Raw genomic sequence first — 22,807 nt, forward strand, 5'->3', positions numbered from 1 at the left:
CTACTTGGCCTCCTGTTTGTCCTGCAGAAGTGGAATAATCGACTCCCACGCCATGAGGCACTGAAATGACAACAGGCAGAGTTTCAGCATTGAGTTTCGGATGTCACGGTCAGCGTCTTCATCCTGATCTGAGCTACCCTTTCATTGTCAGTCCTGCTGGGTCACCTTCGCCTAATGACGCCTGTAAGTGTTATTCGTAACTGGTATCAACAGGGGAGGTAACAGGTGTTTGTTTGGAATGAGTCACCCCCGTCTTTATGGAAGACAGCGGTGTGCCTAGTAGGCTTCTATGCATTCATGATGGTGCATGAAGGAAATGGACTCATTGGTTTCCCTTGAAAAAGCAAAAAAGAAACCAGGCAGAAAGCCTTAAGGAGTCCCTACATTCTTGGCATGATGAAGACGCTATTCCAGGTATGGATGGTGCTTGCACCAGTGCACAGTTCACTGCTAGAATTGGCTGGCCACCTCAGCTGAGTGCTGGGAGACCTGCTCTTCTTCACCAAACTAGATTTGCTTGTTTGGGCCACTCCTGAATCTCCCAAAAGGGAAAATGGGGGAAAGAAACCCAACAATTGAATTTTATAATGTCTAAACACTGTTGTGTATTTTACATTTCTTATCACCAGTCCTCACAACATCTCCATGAGGTAGGCGTCTTATTTATTACACATGCACACAGCTGTTTCATAGATGAGGAAAATGAAACTTGGTAAAATCACTGGCCTAAGACGCACAGCTCACATGTGGCAGTGTGTACGGCTCATGATTCTAACATGATGCTCATTCCATGATGTCAATTCCTTGTGCCAGGCCAAGAAGGTAGCAGACTCAGGCACTAGCCGCTGAGTTCAGGCTGCTCAGCAGAAATGATCCCGCCTTTGAGCAGTCTCACACAAAAGGAAGGACGGGTCCATTGCACCGGCCATTTCTTAGAAGGAGCCCAGGCTGAAGGAGGGCTTTGTGCTATGTCATCTGGGGAGAGGTTCCCAGGAGGTGGGAGGAGAGAGGCATCCTTAGGTCAAGCAGGAAACAAGAGTGGTGAAACTGCCCCATGATTCCTTCCTTGGTGACTCTGAGGGTAGAGAAGATGCCAGGCTGGGAAGCCTGACCTAGAGAAGGAAGGCCAAGGGTCCTGAAGGAGCTTGCTTCCCATGAGGCACCGGGAGTGTGGTCGGGGCATTCCAGACCCTACTTTCTCTAGGCCATCCCCTCAAGATCTGGAAGGGTCCCTAACTTTTGTTTCAGTCCCCAAATGTGCCAAGCTCTTTCCTACATTGGGAACCTTGCAAATATCATTCCCTTTACCTGGAATACCCAATCCAAGGCTCACAATAAATTTCCAGGTCAGCCTCACCTGCCAGCTCCATCTGCTCCTTCCTCCCCTGGTCTGAAGGGTACTCCCTACTACTTTTTCCTTTTTCTTTAGAGCATTTAATTGACTCTTGGTTGTGGGATTTTCTTTTCTTTTCTTTTCTTTCTTTCTTTCTTTTTTTTTTTTTTTTTTTTTTTTTGAGTGTGTGGTACTGAGAATGGAACCCAGGGGCATTCTACCTCCAAGCTATATCCCCAGCCCTATTATTCTTTATTTTGAAATAGGGTCTCACTGAGTTGCAAAGGGCTTCACTAAGTAGCGGATTCTTTTATTAATGCATATCCAACAATAGACTCAGTGTGCCTTAAGGGCACCAGCTCTGCTATTTATCAATTTTGTATATACAGTTCCTTGCACACAGCAAGTACATAAAAAGTATTTGTCAAATATATATTGGAGCCAAGACATGGCCCCAAGGTGATCATGGTGGGTCATGGGAATGAGGTGATATGCTGGAATACCAATGGTGGTAATACTGGGAAGATACAGACATAAGACCAGGGATTGAGTCCTGGGGCTGGGGCTTGGGGGATGCTGGAACTTATTCCCACGAAGAGTGATGGAGACCTAGGACCTGGTTAGTCTTAGAGTAGTGCGAAGGCCCTTCAACAGCAGAGAGGTGAGTAGGTCAAGGAAGGAAGTAACATCTTGTGAATGCCTACCATGTGCTGTGTGTGTCCTAGGTACCCACACGTGCTCTATATAACTGTATTTTCAAAATCATTTTAAGGGGAAGGACCAGTCCCATTTTATACACAAAGAAACAGAGGCACAGAGAGACACCTTACCTAACAGTGCAGTGAGCAAAGGAACAAGCCCTCGACTTTGTATGGGACCTTTCTATGGGCAGGCGAGGCTATTCCCGAGGGCACAGGACCACTACTCCAAGGCTGGCAGTGGACCCATCATATCTACAATCCTGGCCCATCACCCACAGGCTGTGTCACTTTGGGAACAGAGTTTGGTGGTACTGGGGAATGAACCCAGAGTCATTCTAACTCTGAGCTATATCCCCAACCCTATTTTATTTTTCCATTCTGAAACAGGATCTCACTAAGTTATTAAGAACCTCACAGAGTTGCAGAGGCTCTCCTTGAACCTGTGATCCTCCTGTTTCAGCCTCCCAAGTACTGGTATAATAGGCGTGTGCCACCATGACAGACCTTGGGCAGAATTTTTAAAATCTTGTCGAGCCTTGGTCTCCTGAGCTTTAAACTGAGAGTACTTGTATAAACCCTCTTGACAGTGTGATGGTAAGGATTAAACGCAAGGAAATGACAGGAGGCATCCACCCAGCACCTGCCCAGAATCACAGCCAGCACAGATGGGTGAGCACACGCCGGGGAGCTAAGGGCAAGCAGACAGAATAGAGGAAGAATGGGGCCAGGTGGGGTCCCTGCTTCTGGGTTTCTGGCAGGCCCTTGGGAAGGCTGCGGCTGTTAGAAGCCATAGTCTTGCTGGGCCACTCACCTTCTCGTAGTACTGGATGTTCTTGTCAGCCAGCCCCATGAGCAGCTGCCTGAAGTCCTGTCTCTTGTTGTTCTGCCACCGCTCCATGTCGGCCTTCAGGTCGGCGTTGAAGCACTCCATCCGGTCCTGACACTTCTCCACGTCGGCCGGCACCTGGAACAGGAGGCACACGTGGGGCTCTGTACGTGGTACTGGCTTCCCCCGCCCTGAGCTCCTCGGCTCGTGCATTCGTGGAAGGCCAGAGTGCCTCAGTAGAGCGTCATGGGCACGCTCTCTCCTCTGGAGGCGTCTACTTGAAAGCAGAGACCTGAGGTTCTCGGGTGTAAGGAGGAACCCTGAGAAGGAGCTGCCTAATCCAAGTCATCAAACCCATTCAAGCACAGCAGAGACTCGTGGGGACCCTATTTACACACAGGAAGAGACACCTGCAATTCAGAGTCAGGTGTCTTTGGTTCTTTTCAGGACTCATCGATCCATATTTTTAAAATGTACGCAGACTTTGCATACACACAGCAGTGTAGGGTACTGCCCTGCTCTTCTCCTGTGTCCCTCCCAGGGTACTGCCCTGCTCTTCTCCTGTGTCCCTCCCTCCTAAAACTAAAACTAAAAGTCGGTCTGTCCAGATCACTTGAACTACTCATTACTAATGGTGTTTGGTAGTGCCCTTCTTCATTAATCTGAGAATTAACCACAATAAGGTAACAGCTTGCTGGCTTCCTAAGCTGATTCCCACACTATAAATAAGCTGTAAACTTGTTTCTGCTTTTCTATATAGCTGATTAAAAAAATGAGAAATTACAGTTAGATTAAGTCTGAGAAAATGGGAAGGGACCTGTGTGTATATAAAGATTCTGAAATACACAGGAGATGATGTTATGTTCTTAAATAGGTTCAGAAAACATCCTCAAAAGGGAACTATGGCCAGGCACAGTGGCGCGCGCTTGTAATCCCTGCGCTTGGGAGGCGGAGACAGGAGGATGGCGCAGGTTCGAAGCCAGCCACACTGGCTTAAGAGACTGTTTCCAAATTAAAAAAAAAAAAAAAGGTCTGGGAGTATAGCCCGGAGGTAGAAGGGCTTCCAGGAACCCCAGTAACAACAAACAAAAAAAAAGGGAACTATGTCATGTGAATGTCACAGCTTTCACTTTGCTTTGGTGGCATCCATCCACAGAGAAGCCTCCTGGTCACAGTGGTTCCCAATATGCAAAGCTGACTTTTCCCTCCTTACTCAACATGATGGGCCCTCATGGATCAACGTGTTCAAAGCTTGCTTGCTTATTTTGTATGTGGTATTAGAAATTGAACCCAGGGACATTCTACCTCTGAACTACACCCCCAGCCCTATTTTTTATTTATTTTTATTATTATTGTTTTTTTGGTGGTTCTGGGGCTCCTGGAAACACTTCTACCTCCGGGCTACACTCCCAGACCTATTTTTTATATTTTTATTTGGAAACAGGGTCTCTTAAGTCAGCAAGGCTGGCTCCGAACCTGTGCAATCCCAATCCTCCTGTCTCCACTTCCCAAGCGTGTGTCACCATGCCCAGCTCCTATTTTTTTTTTTTTTTAAGATAGAATGCTGCTGGGCATGGTGGCGCACGCTTGTAATCCCCACGCTTGGGAGGCGGAGACAGGAGGATCGCACAGGTTCAAAGCCAGACTCAGCTACTGAGTGAGGCTCTCAGCAACTTAGTGAGACCCTGTTTCCAAGTAAAACATAAAATAGGTCTGGGAGTATAGCTCGGAGGTAGAAAGCCTCTGGGTTCCACCCCCAGTACCAAAAAAAAAAAAAAAAAAAAAAAAGATAGGATGCTAAGGGTCTTGCTAAGTTGCTGAGACTAGCCTTGGACTTTCAATTCTCCTTCTCAGCCTCCCAAGTACTAAGATTACTAGCATGCACCACTACGCTCAGCTCCAAAGCTTATGATTTTGATAACACATTCCATGCTTGGGACTGAAGAATAGGAAGGTGCTTAAGTCTCAACAGGCACATTTTGTCTCCAGTTGCCTACAGTCTAGTTGAGAAGACAAGGAACTAGCTGCTAAGGTGAGAAGTCAGGCGTACTTTCACCTCACGCTGAGGAGGTGCTGACATGGAGTCCAACCTGGGTGAAGGGCCCGGCTTGCTCGAGGACAGAGCCCTGAGGTGACCCTTTCAAGATTTCAGCAGCAGGACATGTGCCGATGGAGGAGAGGGCACTCGGGTGAGAGTACCTACAAGTGGCAAAGATGAAAAGACACGCCCAGACCCACCCAGGGAGCGGCTTACCACCAGCCCAGTGTGCACAACGGGAATATCAGAGGGGACTTGATGCAGTGAGACAGGGTAGGGATTAGAGGATGGGAAGCCGGGAACTCTTCCTCAAGGCCAGGTTTTTTTTGGCCCATTTAACTCATGTTCCCTTCTGGAGAACAGAAAAGGCCTGTACTTGCCCCAGCTGTAGCTGATAGCGCTAAACCGAACCATCGAGGGTTAAATTCCTCATCTACCACTCATCACATGTGTGGCTTTGGACCTCTCTGCTCAGCCTCTTTTTTTTTTTTTTTTTTGGATAATAATACTGTCTACCTTATAAGGTTGCTGTGAGGTCAAATGAGAGAATACTTATAAATCACCTGGTGCCTGGCATATATGAACCATGCCATAAACGCTGTTGATTTATCTCAGAGACTCTATCATTTGCACAGTTCTGCACGTCAAGAACATCTTATTGAGCTTTATTCTGGATTGCACAATAAAGGGTTTTTTTTTTTTCAGAATTATAAGTTATATTGTTAAATATTTTCTTGCAATCTTTAGCCACCCTTTGCCCATGCGACCCCACCCTGAGGTTTCTCCAGACATTAGAGATGAGTCAACACTGTGTGTTGGCATGAGTTTATGCTGGGCACCCTGGAACCAGGGCGGTGGCCATAACACCGGAAGGGGGAGGGTGAAATTGAGGGAGGTTAAATCAAGCTGCGGGGGACAACTGAGATTTGGAAACCAACTGCTCATGCGAAGTAAAATACAAGGAGTCCAAAAGGAGCCTGCAGCTTCTAGTCTGGATGGCCAGGATGATAACAGTGCCATCCAGGAGCTCAGGACAGGCCCAGAGAGCAGAGCAAGGAGGGCGCTGGACCCCTGGGAAAGGAGAGGCTTCCCTCCACAAGGAGGCTGAGATGACTGGAAACCAAGCAAAGGACCCAACGACCCAATTTAAAAACGGATTAAGGACTTGAACAAACAGTCCACCTGAAAAAATGCTCAACATCAATAGTCATGAGGACAACCCAGGTCAAAATGATAACAAGATACCACCTCACAGTCTTAGGATGTCTACTATCAAAGTAACAGAAAATAACAGGCGTTGGCAGCAACATGGGAGAACAGGAAGCCTTATGCACATTAGTAGAAATATCAAATGATACTGCCATTATGGAGAACAGTATGGAGGCTTCTCAATTAAAAATGAAGTTACCATGTGATGCTGCTGGATTCTACTTCAGGGTATATATCCAAAACAACTGAAAGCAAATTCTCAAAGAGATAGCTATACCAAGTATGGTGATGCATGCCTGTAATCTCAGTACTTGGGAGGCTGAGACAGGAGGATTGCAGGTTAGTGGCCAAATTCAGCAACTTATTGAGGCCCTCTGCAACTTAGTAAGACCTTGTTTCATAATTTAAAATAAAATAGGGCTGAAGGTGTAGCTCAGAGGCAGAATGCCCATGAGTTCAATCACCAGTAACACACACACACACACACACACACACACACACACACACACACACACGATATTCATGTTCATACCATCATTATTCAAAATAGTCAAAGGGACCAGGCATGGTGGTGTACCCCTGTAATCTCAGTTCTTAGGAGGCTGAGATAGGACAATCGCAGGTTCAAGGATAGCCTCAGCAAGTAGTAAGACACTCATCAACCTAGTGATACCCTGTTTCAAAATAAATAGGGTTGGGGGTATAACTTGGAGGTAGAATGCCCCTGGGTTCATTTCCCATTAGTACACACACAATAAATAAATAAATAAATAAATAAATAAATAAATGTAAAAATAAAAAATAAAATAGGGCTCAGGTGTAGCTTAGAGGTAGAATGTATCTGGATTCTATCCTCAGTACCACTCTCCCTCCAAAAAAGTCAAAGGGTGGAAGCAGCCCAATGGATAAACAAAATATGGTCCTGTATATACAATAGGGTATTATTCCTTAAAAAGGAAGGAAATTACCGCACATGCTACAACATGGATGAACCCTGAAGACATTATACTAAGTAAAACAAGCCAGTCACAGGACAATACCGCATTACTGCATGATTCCATTTACATGAGGTACTTAATAGTCAACGGAACCGAGAAGCTTACATTTGTAGAAGGCACTAAGGATTCTGAAAAGATCACTGAGAAAGCTGAGCACGGCAGTGGTGGACAAAACACACAGAGCAGAGAACTAGGGATGGAGGGAGTCAGAGGGAACCAGGGACAGGGTGAGCTGTCTCAAGCAACAAGCTTGCGAGGCCACCTGCTGTCATGGAGAACTGCTGGCAGCTGATACTCAGGCCTGCATTCTTCTTGCATTGGTTTCTCTCCGGACAGCATCTCTGTGACAATCAACTTATGACTAGTAACAGCCGCCGTTCCTTCTTCTCTCAGTTCTCACTGGGGGACTAAGCGATTGCTGGAATCAGGCTTCCTGTCTGGAGAATCTTGAGATGTTAACGTCTGGTGCTAATGGTTGTCAGATGGTTCTTATCACAAGGCACCAAGACAAAAAGATGATTCACCATCTAGGACCTCAAGAGACAAGATCTTCCAAATTGAAGGCATGATCATGAGGTTCCCGCTACAGAATGCGGGTTGTTGGAGGGCTGGGAAAGCCTGGGGTGGGAGAGGACTGTGTGGCTTCTGAGAGCAGATATATATGGTTTTTTTTTTTTTTTTTAGTTTGAACCCAGGGGCACTCTACTCTGAGCTACATCCCCAGACCTATTTTTTTAATCTTTATTTATTTATTTATTTATTTTTTGGTGGTACTGGAAGCCCTTCTACCTCCGGGCTACACTCCCAGACCTATTTTTACATTTTCATTTTTGGAAACAGGGTCTCCTAAGCCAGCGCGCACGGCTGGCTTCGAACCTGCGCGATCCTCCTGTCTCCACCTCCCAAGCGCGGGGATTACAAGCGTGCGCCACCACGCCCGGCCTAAGTAACTGAGGCTGTCCATAAACTTCGATCCTCCCATCTCAGCCTCCCAAGCACTGAGATTACAAGCATACACCATCACTCCCAACTTCAATATTCATTTGTGACTTCCGGGAAGATGGCGACCGAGAAAAGCGGGGCTTAAGAGTCCCGCTAACAACCAATCTCCATTACCACAAAATCAGCGCCTTTCATAGCCAGAAAACACCATCACCAGAGAAACAAAAAAATCACCAGGCTCCAGAGAGAAAGCGGACTGAGAACAGAGCTCAGAGCCACAGAGGAGATACACCGGCCCTACGCCCGAGGACGTGGCAGCAGCGCCATACTGCCGGCGGCAGCGGCGAATTCACCCGACGGCTACAGCAAGCTGAGGTGAGCCGCTGCGGAACAGCCAGGCGGGATCTTTCGGCGCAGGGAGCATCTAAAGCTCCCAGTGGCTGAGCTCAGCACACGCTGCAGGGACTCAGTGTGGAACTCAAAACCAGAGAAGAAAAAATACGCCAGCCTCACGGCCGAGAGCATAGCAGCGGCGCCATATTTCCACCGGCGGCAGCAGCAGCAAATTCACCGAGTCCAGTACAGCTACATCCACGAACTCAAGAACAGTGAGTCAAATTGTGGGCCACAGAGGAGAAATCCCAGTACTGTACTCCCTGGGACTTGACCCAGTGGGGGAGTGGCGGTGGCAGAGATATCACACCATAGGAGAACGTGCAACCTGGCACCCCCCCATAGTCTAAAGCAGCCTCTATCGACTCCCTGGGTTGGAGACTCTGTGATACAACCCAGTAAAGGAGTAGTGGGGTCAGAGATACTACAGACTCGAGATCCAGAGCACCTTAAGCGAAGTCATAGTGACCCAAGGGAAGAACCCAGAGAAGGCACAAACTTCCGAAATCATGGGAAAGAGGAATAACACTGGAGCAATGAATGCCCACAACCCCACAAAATCAGAACCTGATAAAACAGAAAATCAGAGATTTATAGAAGATCAAATCAGGAAAATAACTGTAGAAATAATAGAGGTGCTTCAAAAAGAATTCAGAGAGAGCCAAAAAGAGATAAAGGATGCAATTAATGAAGTAAAGGCCTCAATTCAAAGCACGAACAACCGATTAGACCACATGGAGAACAGAATCTCGCTCTTAGAAGATGATCATTCCAAAAATGAACGCATAGTTTCTAATCTAGAAAAAAATATCCAACAGCAGGAATCTGACATTGAAGAAATATGGGCCCATTTTAAGAGAGCTAACCTAAGAATAATTGGAATAGAGGAGGGAAAAGAAAGTGAAACCAAAGGGATCAACAATCTCTTCAAGGAAGTAATAGCAGAAAATTTTCCAAACATAGAGCAAGAGGTTGATACACAGGTCCAGGAAACTTATAGAACTCCCTTTAGACAGGATCGGAGAAGAGGATCCCCACGCCACATAATTGTCAAAATGACCAATGTGGAAGCCAAGCAGAGAATCTTAAAGGCAATAAAAACAAAGGGCCAAGTGACATTCAGAGGCAAACCAATTAGAATCACTCCAGACTTCCCAAACCAAGTCATGAGAGCCAGAAGGGCTTGGAGTAACATATTCCAAACTCTGAAAGAAAACAACTTCCAGCCAAAAATTTCCTACCCAGCAAAACTTTCTATCAAAATAGATGGAGAAATAAGAAGCTTCCATGACAAACAGAAACTGAAGGAATTTATGTCTTCAAAACCAGCGCTAGAAAAAATACTCAAAGAGATTAACTACAAAGAAGAAATAGGTAACACACACCAGAACCAGAGAAACAAGAGTTTCCATCCAACAGACAACTAAGATTGGTTATCTGTGGAGATTCATTATTTATGTTAGTCTTTTACCTATCTCTAAATTGTATTGTTTGCCTTTATTGTTGTTAATTTTTAGGATGTCTAGTTGGAATATTAATATACCTTCAGATATAGCATTTGGAAATATTTTATCCCATTCTATTAGTAACTTTTAACTCTGTTTACATTGTCTTTGGATATACAATATTTTTTTTATTTTTTAGGGAGTTTGTATGCTCTTCTGTTGCCTATGCCATTGAAATCATATCCAAGAAATCACTGCCAATTTCAATGTTGTGAGGTTTTATGACTCAGATTTTTTTCTAAAAGTTTATAGTCTTAAGATTTATATTTAGGTCTTTTATCTATTTTGAGTTAATATTTGTACATGGGATTAGGTAAGGGTCCAATTTTATTCTTTTCCATGTAAGTATCATTTTTCAACAATATTTAGTTAAAAGATTATTATTTCCATCACCAAATGTTCGTGGAAACCTTGTCAAAAATAACTTGACAATATAGGGAAGAATTTAGCTCTAGGCTTTTATTTAACTCCAATGGTTTATATATCTGCCTTTAGAACAGTACTGCACTGTTTCAATTATTGTAGCTTTATATGGTTTGAAATCAGAAAATATATATCTTCTAGCTTTGTTCTTTTTCAAGATCGTTGTGGGTATCTAGAGTCCATATTCCATATTAGGATAGATTTTTTTTCTGAAAAATAAATATATAAATATATGATAGTTTCACCTAAAAAAATAGAAAAAAAATATTCTCTGGTAAGAAAGAAAGCAAAAAGAAATATTGAAATGTTATCTTTAAGTCATCAAAAGCTTGGTATCAAACAAATGAAACTGTTACGTGAAATTATCATTTTTAATTTTGGATAAATTGCTATAATACTAGATGTCAACCACTAAGCCAAGCATGGGAAGGAGGGATGGGGAGGGAATGGGTGGGGATCGGGTAGGGGCTGACTGGGCGATGTGTGCATGTATGTCTACAAAAGTTTGTATCCCACTATGATGTATGAATACAGTGCACCAATAAAAAAAATTAATTAATTATAAAATATTCATTTGTACGTATATATTTTAGCTCTTTCCACATGTGAGGTATTTCCAATCTTCACATATAAATCTCTAATTTCCTTATTTTGAAGCTAGGCTAGGGATATCACGTTATCTGTTCCCATGATGTCTGTACGTTAATAAAATCCCCAAGACTATACAAGACAGACAAAAACCCTAAGACCTAGGGCAAAGGGGAGCTCAGGATTTCTGTGGGACAAGTCCCAGGACCGAGCGCAGCTCTGGTCTAAGATGGCGGTCTCCTCAGCCAGCGGCTCTGAGTGAGCAGTGGTTGGAGCTCGATTTGGTGCATCCGGTGTGGCCTCTGGTCACCACCAGCCCCAAGCAACTCATCAGTTTATCCCGGGGTGTCATGCAAACATTGCCCATTTCTATGTGAGCAGTGAGGTGGAGAAAGAAGTTGAGACAGCCCTGAGACAGGGTAAAAAAACAAACTTCAGAGTGAGAAGGTGAGAAGGAGAGAGAAGCAAGTGCCTAAGATGAGTCAAGGGAAGATACAATGGAACTGGACAGCAGGGTGCTCATCTGCACCACGGCCAGAAGAAGCTGGGAGACACAGATACCGAGGTCCCAAGAGAAGGTCCACGGTCCCTCTCCTGGTCCCTCCCGCATTCCTCTCTACACGCTTACAGAAGCCAGAGCCCTCCCTAAACCAAGCGAGGACTGCTGGAGCCCAGGTATAAGGGGGAAAGGATGCCAGCCCCACCGTTGGTTAGCTTCAGCACACGGCTAATTCCCCCAAGTCCTGGCTCTTCATCTGTAAAATGGGAATGACCATGCTGACAGAAAGCAGGAATTAAAGACGATAAAGGAGGAAGACAGAGCCCTGCCCTCCCATGGCTGGGCATGTCTGGCTTCCTAACTTGGGCTGAGACCTGGCTGCTATGGCAAGAACTGGGAACAACAAGAGTCTCTCTCTCCTTGCTGGCCAGATGCGTCTGGAAGTGACAGGCACCCTTGCTTAGCTCTCCATCCATAGAAACTCCAGATTAAAAAGTGTTCCTGTTGGCACCTGAGAACTAGAGTTCTTGCTATCTGCCATGTCTTCTCCATTGCACAATATTAGCCATCAGGTGGTTCTAAGTGTATAGTTTGTTTTATTTTTGTTTTTGTTTTTGAAATAGGGTTTATGTTGCCCAGGCTGTCCTCAAATGCCTGGGCTCAACTGATCCTCCTGCCGCTGCCTCCCGAGTAGTTTGAAGGTGCACAGCTTTCAAGAAGTTTGTCCAAGTGAGCCCAATTCTGACTTTCCTTCCTCACTCTGCTCAACCTGGGAATCAATGCATCTTTTTTTCCAACCCCATTCATCTGCATTCAGCCCTGCCCTCCAATGCCATGCCCACTTGCCTCCCCATGACACATCTTCTCATCCCCATGTTGATGGACAGGGCCACACATGGGTCAGAGCCTCAAATAGCCCCTTCTTGCTTTATTTTTCAACTTTTGAAGGTGATTATAAAAAAACTTTAGAGCCTCTCCTGGCATCCTTTGTTGGTTCTTTATTTTTTATTAATGATACATAAACACATTAGTACTGAAAAGCACCAATGCAAACTAGAGAAGAATATGAAAGTTCCCTCCACGGCTTACCCTTACTGTTCATACTAAGTTATGTGTTCCTCCAGTCCAATTTTATATGCAATTCCTCTGTCCCTCCTTGTCTCCTGTATTAAGAACTATGGTATCCTCTCAAGTTTCCAGAGAGAGTCAAATCCTAAGATGTACACAAGTCTGTAGCCAGCCCCCTCCTAAGGGCCTATAATTTTTTTAACTTCAAAATTAAAATGAGGAGCCAGGTGTGGTGGTGCACACTAGTACTTGGGAGGCTGAAACGAAAGGATTGTAAGATCATGGGCCAGCCTCAACAACTTAGAGAGAACCTCTTCAACTTAGGAAGACCCTGTTTCAAAATTTAAAAATAAACCAGGTGTGGTGGCACACACTTGTAATCCCAGCACTTGGGAGGCTGAGGCAGGAGGATTGCAGCCAGCCTCAGCAACTTAGTGAGGCCTTCAGCAAAGCAGTGAGACTCTGTTTCAAAATAAAAAATAAAATTGGGCTGGGAGTATAGCTTGGAAATAGAATGTCTCTGGGCTCCAAACCCAGGAAAACTAAATCTTAATACCCTAAATGAGGAAGGGGCGTGTTTGTGTGCTTTACAACTAAGTCTACACAATGCACAGCTCCATTTGCCTGAGACTAAATCACCTCAAGGTCTACTGAGTTTTCTCAAGCCTAACTGTCAAGCAAGACTTTACAGTTTATGCTTCTTCTCTTTCCCTCAGCTTTAGCAGCCCGTCACCACTGCCCTTGGCAAGCTTTGAGAAGCCACAGGGCTCCCAGATCAGTGTTTGGAGCATGAGGTTCCCTCCTTCCTAAAATTTCTTCCTCCTAGGACAATCACACCTGCTTGGAATTTGAGACTTGGTTGGGGTGACCCCGAAGGCCACTTCCTTCTTCTGGGTTAGAGAAAAGTGATCCCGTTTCAATGCCACTTTGTGGTTTTACAAAAATCAACCTTCCTTCGTACTCTGAGGAGGCAACTTTTTCAAGATTTCAGTTCAAGACGAGAGAAGCCCCTGGACCGCCTCAGACCTTCTATTAATATGCCCAGACTCAGGGCCCCTCATCCCCTGTATCCCTGCCGCAGACCTGTGATCACTGGAGCTCCTGCCATCAGTTACCCACAGAACTGGCAGAGTACTTAGAAAAGAGTCAACCCTAGCCCACTTCCTGATGCCTTGGCTTTTACCTCATCAATACCAGCTCTGGTTTCCTGAACTCAAAACCACATCAAGCAGAGTGTAGCAAAGCCCAGGCTGCTATCCTCCAGCTGATGGGCTGTCGGGGGTGGGGGGATATGGGATCTGGGAGGGTGAGAAGCCTGGAAATTGTGAGGGCACATGGAAACGTCTAAAACATCGTGGTCTGAAAATGCAAACAATAATAACAAAAATACAAGATTTTTTGGTGGTGGTGCACATCTGTAATCCCAGTACTTAGGAGACAGAGACAAAAGAAACACTGGTTCAAGGACAGCCTCAGCAACTTAGCGAGACTCTGTTAAAAAAATAAAAATGCCACCATGCTGGACATAGTGGCTCACGCTTGTAATATCAGCATCTGGGAGGCTGAGACAGAAGGATCACTGTTTACAGACAGCCTCGGCTACTTAGTGAGGCTCTTTGCAACTCAGTGAGACCCTGTTTCAAAATAAAGAATAAAAAATAGGGCTAAGGGTGTGGATCAGAGGTAGAATGCCCCTGGGTTCCATCCCCAGTACCTCAAAATAATAATAATGATAAAAATAAAAAATAAAAATATAAAAGGCTAAGGGTGTAGAATGCCCTTGTGTTTAATTCCCAGTACCAATCCTCCCTCACCTCAAATGTAGGTGGCAACGATGCCCACTAGCATCCCTACTGGAGCTACCTAGAGCTAGTAGGAGTAGCAAAGGCTCATCTGCTCCTAGATCAGATACCATACAGAGCACTTTATATCATCACAATCATTTTGTATAAGGGACAACTGAGACCCACAAAGGCTAATGTGCAAACTGGTCCAAGCTGGGGGACAGATCTTTGAATGCAGAGACATCTAATTTTACATCCTTTTCTCTTTTTACCACGCCAACTCAGTTGGACAGACTGCCAACTGAGCCCTCCTCTGCCCACCCAGGTAGCTGATACCCCAGAGCCAACAGATGCACAATTTTTAAGACAACACTCACTGGTACACCAGTAACTCTTTCATAAGTAACACCCATAACTCTTCCATAAGTAACATTTGGCATAGCTCAACATCCCTCTAGAAAGCAGGAAGATAAAGACAGCCTACCGATGGTATACAAAGAAAATACAGATGTGGGTGGGACCTATTATGGCCATTGGCTGGAAAGAAAACCTTCCCTTCTTAGGAGAATTTGTGTGGCTGAGGGAATGAGCCATATGGGTAAGAAATCAGCACTGGAGGGAGAAGCTAAGTTTCTCACACCAGCAAGAATACAAGACCCAGGAGTTTCCACGGCTGGGCTGGGTGGTCCATGGACTGCCCCTCAGCCTGAGAGACAGCAAGAGGGGGCACAGCCTTGACTTAATCAAGCCCATTATTCCTTGGAAAGGAGTATGTCCAGGATAGGGCTGAACATATTACACCAGCCTCCAAAAGATCTCGCATTCAGTGCTGAACACATACAAACCTTGAGAGAACTGTGTCACCTGTACAAGCATGATCCTGGGTTTCTAAACTAGGCCAGCAGCGGGACTTGCTGGCTCTCCTGCCCCCCCCCCCGCCGCCAGAGAAAGTGGTATCAAGATCTCTTAAATCTTGTGTAATTGACAAATAAGGACTATATATATTCAAAGGGAATGATTTGATGTGTATATGCATTATGTGATAATTATCATAATCGTTAAGAAATATTCATCACCACCTATTGTGTGGATTAGATCTCCAGAACATGTTTTGTGTTTGAAACTGGGACTCATTCTGCTGCCCAGGCTTGTCTTGAACTCCTGGGCTTCAAGTGATCCTCCTGCCTCAGCCTCCCAACTGGGACCACAGGCTCATGCCACCACATGCAGTTGAACATGCTCTTTTATATTTTTTTAATGGTACTAGAGATTGAATCCAAGGGCATTCTACCTCTAAGCTACACCCCAAACCCATTTTCTTGCTATACTGTCAAGGCTGGACTTGAACTTGCAATACTTCTATTTCAGCCTCCCAAGTACTAAAATCGTAGGCATATGCCCCCACACCTGGCCACCTTACCAATGAAGGTTTGTACCTTTTGACCAACATGTCCCTGGCAAACCCCATTCTACTGTTACAAGGCCAACTTTTAAAATTCCACATATAAGTGAGATCATACAGTACTTGTCTTTTTGTGATGTCTATCTCATTATTTGGGAATACATTGTGAAAAGGAAACACTTTAAATATAGAAATAGAGCATTCCATGTCATTACTTTCAATGACACCGAGACACGGGCTGGCTCAGCAGATGGCCCCAACCAAGTTCAGAGCATCGCAGGGACAGCTAGATAGAAACTGGCTGGCAGGACCAGCAGCTGGGCACAGAGGACAGCTGTGTGCCACTGCATTTTCACAGAGCCCCCCGCATGGAGGGTGGGGAAAGGACAACACAGGCTGCAGCAAAAGGAGGAAAAGGGAGAGTCCTAGCCACCCGCCCTGGGCCAGTGAGGAGAGTCCCCATCGTATCTGTGCTTTGCATTAAGATGTGGGTGGCCTTCACGCTCAGGTGCAGATCACTGTGGGGGGCACACACATCAACCCGACTAACATGCAGTATATGCCTGCTGTACACAGCACATCATCTGTATCACATGCCTGCTGTACACGGTACATTACATGAAGAGACACTGGGTATCAAAGAAGCTGGGCGATTTAGTGAGCTGCTTTGTAACTCAATTCCTTACTCGTGAAATGTGGGGAAAACAATGCCTTTCCCTTACACCACAAGACCAGTGTTCTGGTGACCATGTGACATAATTATATAAGAAAAGAAGGACAGAAAACCAGGAGTGCTATTTCTGAGGTTTGGGTTTCAAATCCCCAAGCTGGTTCCTTTCCAGGTATGTCTCAGCATAGTAGCAAGAGCTGAGACAGAGGAAGGACAGAGGAGTGTGTGTGGGGGGGTCTATGTCAGACTGTTTCCCGAAGACTCAGATCCCCACTATTATCTTTTAAATAACATTCTCTATCCCCATCTCTTCTTTGAAAACAAACACACCTTCCAATTACAAATAAAAAAAGAAGCAGAAGGGTCTACGGTCACACTGAAGGGTGCAATCCTGGCTCCACCAGCTATGGCATCTTGGTCTCGGTTGACTCATCTCTCCACTGGGAATAAAAGTACCTAAACCAACACGACCGCTGTGTGGAATAAACGAGATTTTATAAACTAGGTGTGGTGGCGCATTAGAAGGACTGCAGGTTCGAGGATAGCCTTGGCAAGTAGTGAGACTCTCATCAACCTAGCAAGATCTTGTTTCAAAATAAAAATAAAAATTGAGGTGGGGATGTAGCTTTGTGCTAGAATGCCCCTGGGTTTAATTCCCAATACCACACCAAAAAAAGTAAAATAAATAAATAAATGAGGGTATGTGTGTGCGTGCGTGCATGCGTGTGTGTGTGTGTGTGTGTGTGTGTGTGTGTGTGTGTCTAGCTTAGCAAACTGTAAAGCACTTGCACATGGGCTATTCTCACTCTTGTTTATCATTTGAATGAAGAGAAAAACATCAAATGGAAGACCCAAACAACAAATTGTGATCCTTCATCTCGAGCCAGAGGCGGCAGACACAAGTGAGACCAGAGCCTCTCCACCTCTGTGGGGTGAAGGACTACTTTTTGTTGGCTTTTTCCTCCTCAATCCAACCCAACTGCAGCCCTACTATGCACATCTAGCAGGCAGCATGCCCACTTTCCACACCAGACCGACAACACACATCTGAAAACACACATCTGAAGTGTGTGACATGACCTGGCGCACTGGGCCTGCCACACTGTCAGAGCGCTGCCAGTGTTTACACTCTCTCTCAGCTCTGGGCCTTTCCCATCATGGGTCAGTATGAGCTTGTGGGCTCCTGTGTGAACCTCACTTTTAAAGTACTGATCTCGCCGGGCGTGGTGGCGCACGCTTGTAATCCCCGCGCTTGGGAGGCAGAGACAGGAAGATCACGCAGGTTCGAAGCCAGCTGCGCGCGCTGGCTTAGGAGACCCTGTTTCCAAATAAAAATGTAAAAATAGGTCTGGGAGTGTAGCTAGAAGGGCTTCCAGGAACCCCAGTACCACCACCACCACCAAAAAAAAAAAAAAGTACTTGCAGATACCAGCTACAGCCACGCCCTCTCGGTATCTACATGTAAATTATTCATGCAGTCCATAGGCAGAATCTCAAAGTGAGAAATAGCCCTGAGAGAAGGTGTGCTCGCTGGCCAAAAGCATTCTCCACTCTTAGATATTCTTTCATAACTATTATTCTTTTAATAATGATTCTTTTAACTCTCCACATGAATTGCTCCGGTGGTGTAAGATCAGGACTGTGAGAGAAACTGAGTCCGTGGAAAATAAAATTTCTGGTAATTTGTCCAAACCTCTAAATGTCCTTGGCTTTGTTCAGATGGTAAAGAACTTAGTTAGAGATTAGATGCAGTGGTAGCATTCCAGTCAGTAATTACAAACGCAGATTTCCTCTCAATCTTTGACCTTCAACCTAATCAATAACTAACCTAGAGGGGGAGGCGACCCAATGCCTCTATTTACCTCTCTTTGTGATCCTGCCCAGATACGGGAAGACAAACGTTGGGTGTAACATCAAAGCAACCCAGTTTATGAGCAACTAATACTGCCCGATACAATGGAGCTGAAGGCTAGGAAGATTCTTGACCTTTACACCCAGTATGAGCCCTGCCTGAGATGGGAGAGGCGCCACGTGGCCAAAGAAAGGATATTGCAAAGGGTCTGAGAAAGGAATATGGATTAATTTTAAGATAAATAGGTTTCTAATAAGCCTATCGTCTGGGGAAAAGTGTTTCACAGCTAAGGAAGTATATCTGACAACTAAATCTAAAAACTACATGGTATTTTTGGTGTTTGTCTGCCAAATTGTGTTGTGAGTTTGCTTAAGCTTTCAGATTTTAGAAAGTAAGACGGCAACACCTGAGAAAACTCTATCACATCCACCTGAATCACCACATCTCCCCATGCCTGCCATACGGACTGAGCCCAAAAGATGGAAAGTTCCAAGAAAGTTCAAGAAGATTCCCCGAGAGGCCTCCAAGCCTTGGGCGTGCCCATTTCTTCTGGGAGATTACCCTTTGGAACTGCTTGTCTGCAAGATCCGGGAGAAGATCCAGAGTTAATCTCTTGAAAGCCGAAAGCCCAGACCAGTTTTTTTTTTACCTTTGTTTACGTGTTATTCACTATTGTTTCACAGTGATTGCATTCACCTCCTTTTCTCTTATTATTAACTTTACTGGTGAAGGGTATAAATTTTTCGGGGTTCTTGTAATAAAGTGTCATTAGCTCAAGAAGCTCTTGTCCATATCAGATTCTTTCCAGAAAGCGCCGCCAGTAGGAACTTAAGGAAATTTAGTTCCTAGAAGGGAAAGAATCGCTGCAGATAAGAGGCTGCAGTACGTCACCCTATCCTTCCCCATCTTTTCTGAGATTCTCGATCGCGAGTGGACTCGCGCCCCATTTAGACTGAGCAAGGTTTGCGGCAAGTACTGATCTCAACAGTCCTTCCCTCTCTCCACACTGCCATTTTAGAGTGAGGAACTGCCAATAAATGGCTGCAAGTATTTTTATTTTTTAAATCTCAGGAAATAGCAGAAAACTTCACCCCAAGTGCCCATTAGGAGATCTCAAAAGAGGAAACAAAAATAATGGCGCTGACCAACTCAGTCACAGATCTGAAGAAGAGAATGACTGAGCGCCAGCAGGGAGACTGCACCTTCCAGCCTGGCCCTTGCAGGGACTCCCCTGACCTTGGGGCGATCTTCCTTCCTCAGTGCCACGGCTTCCAGTCTGGCTTCATACTCCGCTTGAACTTGGTCCCTCTTCTTCAGCACATTCTGTGGGAGGCATAGAGGAGAAGATTGTAACGTGGAGTCCACAGAGGGGCCCCCAACACCCCAGCAGTAGACTCTTTACCCCAGCCCTCCCCAAATCACAGCACCCCATGGCCCAGCCACGAGCTCCAGGACAGTCTGCTCATGGTAAACTACAGCATGACACGTGACCCCGATTCTAGAGGAAGCAGGAGAAAGGGAGAAGAAAGGATGGAACTCCACAGACAGAGCCAGCTGAGAGCCAGCTCTGCTGATGCCAAAGGTGAGAGCAGTCTGGGGAAGGGTCAGCAGGGGAGACGGCGTCCACCTATCACCATGCTCCACTACTGTGCTGACAGGAGGACCAGCCTCACTGCGCAGAGGCTCGGCCCTGTGGAAGAACACAGCTTCACGGGTGACTGTGGGAAGCTCTCAGAACTCAATGGAAAAGTCTATGTCAATCTTATTCTTAGCATTCATTTATTTTAATAGACAAAAATAGCAGAGATTCATTGTGTGCGACATATTATTTCAAGATATGTATGACTAAAATAAGCTATTTAAAATATGCGCTACCTCAATTACTTAACTTTTCTGTGTGATAAAAACACTTAAAATCAGCCGGGCGTGGTGGCGCGCGGAGGATTGCGCAGGTTCAAAGCCAGCCTCAGCTACTTAGTGAGGCTCTCAGCAACTTAGTGAGACCCTGTTTCCAAATAAAGTATAAAATAGATCTGGGAGTATAGCCTGGAGGTAGAAAATCCCCTGGGTTCCACCTCCAATGCCACACACACACACACACACACAAAAAAAAAAAAAAAAAAAAAAAAAACCCAGAAAATCACCAAATAACCTAATGATACACCTCAAGGACTTAGAAAAGCAGGAACAGTCTAATCCCAAAGCCAGTAGAAAAGCAGAAGATAATTAAAATCAGAAAATCAGAGCATAAATCAATAAAATGAATAGTTTAAAAAATATAAAGGATTAACAAAACTAAAAGCTGGTTCTTTGAAAAGACCAATGGAACAGAATAGAAGATACATTAACATGTCCACACATTTATAGCCAATTGATTTTCAACAAATGCCAGACACATAATGGAGAAAAGAGAACCTTTTCAACAAATGGTATTGGGAAAACTGGTTATCCATCTGTAAAGGAACTCTTCTCACCCTGCACAGAAGTCAACTCAAGATGGACAAAAGACCTGAAAGTTAGACCAGAGACAGTGAAGATACAAGAGGATGGCATATGTCCAACACTCCAGCACAAGCTCAGGCAGAAACCTTGTCAACAAGATCCCTAAGGCTCAGGAATTAAAACAAGAATTAATAAGTTGGATGGCATTAAAGTACAAAATTTCGCCGGGCGTGGTGGTGCACGCTTGTAATCCCCGCGCTTGGGAGGCGGAGACAGGAGGATCGCGCAGGTTCGAAGCCAGCTGTGCTGGCTTAAGAGACCCTGTTTCCAAAATTAAAAATAGGTCTGGGAGTGTAGCCCGGAGGTAGAAGGGCTTCCAGGAACCCCAGTACCACAAAAAAAAGTACAAAATTTCTGCACATCAAAGAAAACCATTAAGAGTCTAAAGAGAAAGCCTATGGAATGGGATATCTTTGCCAGTTATCCTTCTGATAGAGGACTAATATCTAGAATATACAAAGAACTTAAAAGATTTTAAACTAAAACAAACAAACAAACAAATAACCCAATCAAGAAACGGGCATCTGAGTTGAATAGACACTTCACAAAAGAAGAGCTACAAACGGCCAACAGATCCATGAAGAAGGGTTCAACATCATTAGTAATAAAGGAGATGCAAATCAAAACTACACAGATTCCATCTAACCTCAATCTGAATGGCAATCATCAAGAAGTCAAATAACAATAAATTTTGGTGAAGGTATGGAGAAACTAGAATTCTTTCTATACTGTTGTTGCGATTGCAAACTAGTTCAGCTGCTATGGAGATTAGTGTGCAGATTACTCAGAATACTGGAAAGGGATCCACCATCTTATACAGCTATACAACTCCTAGATCTCTTTCAAAGGAGCCAAAATCAGAGAAAAACAGTAATAGATCCATACTCATGCTTATAGCAAGCAGCACAATTCGCAATAACCAAATTTAAAAACCAATCTGGGTGTCCATCAACAGATGAATAGATTATAAAATTATGGGAAATACACACAATGGAATTCTACTCGGCAATAAAGAACAAAATTATGTTATTTGAAAGGAAATGGAAGGACCTGGTGAACATTAATTGAGATGAGCCATTCACAGAAGGGTCGTATGTTCTCTCTAATATGTGCAGGCTAGGGAGAACTGGGATACAAGAGGGACTCCAGATAATGGAGAAGAATTCAGTGGAGCCAGGGAGGTGGGCTAAGGGAAGAGGAGGAGGACTGAGGTTCATTAATGGAAATACGACCATCGACTGTGTGCACATATGTGACTATAGCAACATCAATCTCAATACTTTGTGTTGGGAAGGGGATAAATGTGGAGGTGGGGGACACCCAGTGCTGTGTGCGTGTATGTCACTGTCAAGACACATTATGATGTGGGACTATAATGCCCCAATAAAAAGTATATTATAAAAAAATAAAAATGTGTTTTACAAAGGAGGTTTTTTTCTCTTCTTTCTGGTAAAATCACAAATGGCTAACCATGACTGATAAGAACATTTCTCCTCGCTAACTCCGAAGTCATGTAAAACATGGACTGTCGACCCAAGGGAAAGAGAGACACAAAGCTACCCACTGGGGCGATGAGACAGCGAGGGGGATGTCCTCCTCCACACCCCAAGCCACATTCTTACCCAGACTATGCACTTCCCTTCAGAGGCCACTGCACACTTTACTGGAAAAGGCACACATATCCAGTCCAGCTCTTCAAAGAACAGAGTGACATCCGCTGTTGGTGGGCAAGAGTCTCCTAACCACAGCCAGGAGGGCTCTTTAGACAATGCCTTGGCACGTGGCCAGCACAGTGTGGGGCTTTCTGTCCCTTGTTCTACTTCACTTCATCCTGCTGAGGTTGCCAAGGTCCCTGGGGAAAGCAGACAGCAACCCCGAATAGCTAAAACAGTCCAAATGTGTCTCCTCTCCCCACCTCCCAAAAGTGGTAAGGGGGCCTCAAGATACACACACAATGCCTTCCTCCATACTCTGAGTCACCCGCCTCGGCCTCTGCTGCCCTGACCTCCTCTGGAGTGGACACAATGCCACCCTCTACTGCCGGCTGACCAGAGGTCAGAGCTAACGTCCCTGT

General features: G+C 45.0%; 1 protein-coding gene across 1 annotated transcript in view; it reads right to left on the minus strand.

Annotated features, from left to right (window-relative positions):
• The window catches only part of SNX30 (sorting nexin family member 30), a gene marked incomplete at both ends in the record, with an annotated part of 117,019 nt that continues 94,212 nt past the window's right edge, over positions 1-22,807 (minus strand). The window contains 3 exons of the mRNA XM_080709366.1: positions 1-60; positions 2,846-2,998; positions 19,468-19,554. Of these exons, the coding sequence (XP_080565492.1) occupies positions 1-60; positions 2,846-2,998; positions 19,468-19,554 (300 nt within the window). The remainder of the gene's footprint in view (positions 61-2,845; positions 2,999-19,467; positions 19,555-22,807) is intronic.

The sequence above is a fragment of the Muscardinus avellanarius genome (assembly GCF_963383645.1).
Source record: "Muscardinus avellanarius genome assembly, chromosome: 13".
Classification (NCBI taxonomy): domain Eukaryota; kingdom Metazoa; phylum Chordata; class Mammalia; order Rodentia; family Gliridae; genus Muscardinus; species Muscardinus avellanarius.